General features: G+C 61.4%; 1 protein-coding gene across 1 annotated transcript in view; it reads left to right on the top strand.

Annotated features, from left to right (window-relative positions):
- The first annotated feature begins 6 nt into the window (after positions 1-6).
- The window catches only part of TJP3 (tight junction protein 3), a 17,862-nt gene continuing 14,436 nt past the window's right edge, over positions 7-3,432 (top strand). The window contains 1 exon segment of the mRNA XM_077751789.1: positions 7-61. Within this exon segment, the coding sequence (XP_077607915.1) occupies positions 44-61 (18 nt within the window). The 5' untranslated portion in view covers positions 7-43.

The following is a 3,432-nucleotide window of genomic DNA, read 5'->3' as shown; positions in this document are numbered from 1 at the left end:
GTGGGGATGGGGGGCAGGGGCGCTGGAGAACCCCGGGTGCACCATGGCCGTGAGATTCCAGGCGAGTAGCCCGCGGAGGGCGGGAGGGGGAGGGGCTCGAGCTGGGGTCCGCGACCCCGGGACCCTCGCAGATTGCAGATGGGGAAACTGAGGCCCGAGGCTGCGCAGCAAGGGGCGCGCCCCCGCCGGTCTCCGAAAGCTGCCCCTGGGGGTCTTTCTGTGCCCCAAGGCCTGCCTCTCTGGGCTCAGATCCTGACTTTTCCGTGTAACTTCGGGCCTGGGAATCAAGGCCTCGCCATACCTGGCCCCTAAAATGGGTCAACTTGCTTTGGGAGAAGATTGTAGGGAGGATTCTCAGAGGAAAGTGTGTTTTAAGCGCCTGCACGTATCAGGTGCCGTAAAGATGTTTACGCGGGGTGTCCGGCCGCCTGGGTCTTAAGCAACAGCGGATCGGCAGCAATGACTTCAGTTGTGGGCTGGGGTCGCTTCGGTGAACGCCGCGAGGCTGCTGCAGAGGGTACCAACATTCATTGGGCGCCTACTGTATACAGAGCCGTTAACTTGCACCCCCGCGGAGACAGAGGTCGAGAGCCCCTTTTACACACGAGCAAACCTGCTGGGGGGAAGGGCTCTCCTTGTCTGTATTTTGGGGGAACCTCGTCCCCCAGGGACGGAGCTCGATGGCAGATCGCGCCTGGAGCGGGACAGGGAGGNCCTCCCCCCCCCTCTTCCTCCCCCCCTCTCCCTGCACCCCCGCCCCGGCTCCGGGGGTGGAGATGGGGAGGGGGCGGGGAGCCGAGTGCCTGCGGTTGTGCGACTTGGTACCACCTGACCTGTCCCCCTTTGGGTGACTCCTCCTCTCCTCCTCCCCCTGCCCCTCCCGCCCGGGCAGGGGGCGGGAAGGAAGGTGCAGGCCCCGCCCTCAGCGCGCCTGGATGGGTAAAGGGCTGACTGAGGGGTCTAGGAATTCTGGACACACCCGGCTGAGTTCCTGGCTGAACAGGCCTTTTATCTCACCCTTCACCCATTCCTCCAGCCCCTCCCCCCTTCTGTCCTGTGGGGACTATCCTGGGCCCCCAGGGCCCCAAGCCTGCCCAGCGAGGCCCCAGACCAGAGGGGTGTATGGGAGACAGCGGACGGGGACACCCCAGATGCCAATAAGCAGGGATGCAAGGTGCGTGGATGGGGCCGTTGAGAACCATTTTCTGGAGGAAGAGACATTGTCCCTGGGGCTGTGAAGAATGAATAGGAGTTTGCAGGGAGGAGCTTGTGCGGGGGGTTGGAGTGAGGGCCAGTGCCCATCGCCAGGGTTCCCTAGAGACACCGTCACCCAGCCTTCACAGCCCAAGAGGAAAGACCAGGAACTCGCAAGGTGATGAGCAAGCAGGATAATGTTTTTAATGTTAATATTTGAGAGAGAGAGAGCGCGCGCAAGCGCGAGCGCATGCACACGTGCGCACAGGTATGAGTGGGGGAGGGGCAGAGCCAGATGGGGACAGAGGACCCCAGTGGGCTTTGTGCTGTCGCACAGACCCCAGTGCAGGGCTCGAACTCACCGACTGTGAGATCATGGCCTGAGCCGAAGTCTGTCGCCTAACTGAGCCGCTCAGGTGCCCCCAAACAGGATAACTTAAGATGATTTTGGATGCCACGATTAAAACATAAATAAAACAGTGAAGAGTGACAGGGAGCCAAGGAAGTTTGGCTCGCCCAGGAGGGCTCCCTGAGGAGGCAGGAGACCCGAGTGGCAAGGGCCAGCTGCCTGCGGGTTCGGGGAGGGGGGCTCAGGCACCGGAGACACAGGCAAAGCCGAGGAGGTGAAGGGAGCTGAGGGGGGCTGGGGGGCGGGTTAGGCTTGCCCCGTGGGTTTTAGACAAGGTCTCCAATGTCTAGGAGAGGGGGAGGGGACAAGCCTGGGCCACCTGCCCCTGTCCCCCAGGGGCCCAGGTTCCCTGCGGCTGTGTCTTAAAACAAGGCCAGGAAATCAGAGTTCCGGAGGGCACTTAATGATACAAAGTATAAAATCAAAGCAAGTCAAAAGAATCCGTTTTGAAAAATACGCCCAGAAGAAAAGCAACAAGTGGATGCTGGAGGAAGGGTGTGAGACCCGCGCCTGTGTCCACCTGTTCACGGTGTGACCTCGGGCAAGACGCTGGACCTCTCCGGGCCTCCCTTTGCCCTCCCTTACGATGGGAATGACCGCGGTGCCACATCCGCAGGTCACTCAGGGTTAAACGAGTGGCCCGTTGGCAGCTGGCAGTGTGGCCCCGTGTTCCTGCTTCGTGTGCAGAGGAGGGAAGTCCAGACTCTTTCTGCTCTCCCCGCGCGGCCCCTCGCCCAGCTCCGGCACCTGGGCCCTGAAAGACAGGGTGCCTGGGGTGGGGGTAACCCATTCTACAGGTGGGGAAACTGAGGCAGCGCGCAGCAGGGGGGGTTTGAGCCTGGGCTGTGAAAGCTGCCCTCAGCTCCCTGGTAACCACGGAGCCCGAGCCAGAGAGCCCGGGATGCCCCGCCCTTGGCTTTGTTTTCCTCTCTTCCCCCCCCTCCTCCCCACTCCCTGGGGGCCTGGAATGCTGCTCTCCCGGGAACCGTTAAGAAAAGGCACTGGAGCAGCGAGCGAGGGTTCTCACTGGGAGGAACCGCCGCCTGCGGTGCCAGGCTGGGGAGGGGGACAGGGGAAGCAGGCCCCGTGTGCGTGCGGTGTGGGTGCGGGGCCCCACATCCCCGCCCGCTCTCAGGCAGGGTGTCCTGGAGTGTGGCCTCTACTCCCCCGTCCCCATCTGTATCACGGGCTTGCATCTTGGCAAGTGACTTGGCCTGTCTGTGCCTCAGTTTCCTCATCTGTGACATGGCGATAAAGGGATCTCCCTTCAGCAAGTGGATTAGATGAGACAGTACCTGTCAAGTACCCCGGCACAAGGAAAGCACTTCATTCATTCACTCTTTCCTCCCTCCTCCCCTCCCCTCCTCCCTCCCTCTCTTCCTCCCTTCCTTGCTGCCTTCCTCCCTCCTTCCCTCCCTCCTTCCTTAAGCAAATTGTTACTGAATCCCTGATATGAATCCGGACTCAACTGCTCTCTGCCTTCCAGACCTGATGTTCTAGAGGGGAGATGGACAGACCAAAAACGTCCAGAGAATGTCACGGCTCACAATTCTATGAGCTAGGAAAGCGCCCTGGGGAGGGGTGGGTAAGGTGCTCGGTTGTGGAGCGAGCGAGAGGAGCTTGCTCTTCTGAACGGAGGCCCCACCAACAAACAAGGTAGCTCGGGGGCTGAGAAGAGAAGGTGAGGGAACGAGTCAGGGGGAGACCTGGGGGAAAGAGTTTCAGGCAGGAGGAACAGCACGGGCAAAGGCCCAGGTGCTGGAGGAATAGGGAGGAGGCCCCAGGTGCTGGAGCAGAGTGGGCTCCGTCTGCCTGGCTTGATCCCACCC

The sequence above is a fragment of the Crocuta crocuta genome, unplaced genomic scaffold (genome assembly GCF_008692635.1).
Source record: "Crocuta crocuta isolate KB4526 unplaced genomic scaffold, BGI_CrCroc_1.0 scaffold110, whole genome shotgun sequence".
NCBI classification, from domain to species: domain Eukaryota; kingdom Metazoa; phylum Chordata; class Mammalia; order Carnivora; family Hyaenidae; genus Crocuta; species Crocuta crocuta.
The sequence above is the reverse complement of the archived record's forward strand: the minus strand, read 5'-3'. Positions and strand labels throughout refer to the sequence as shown.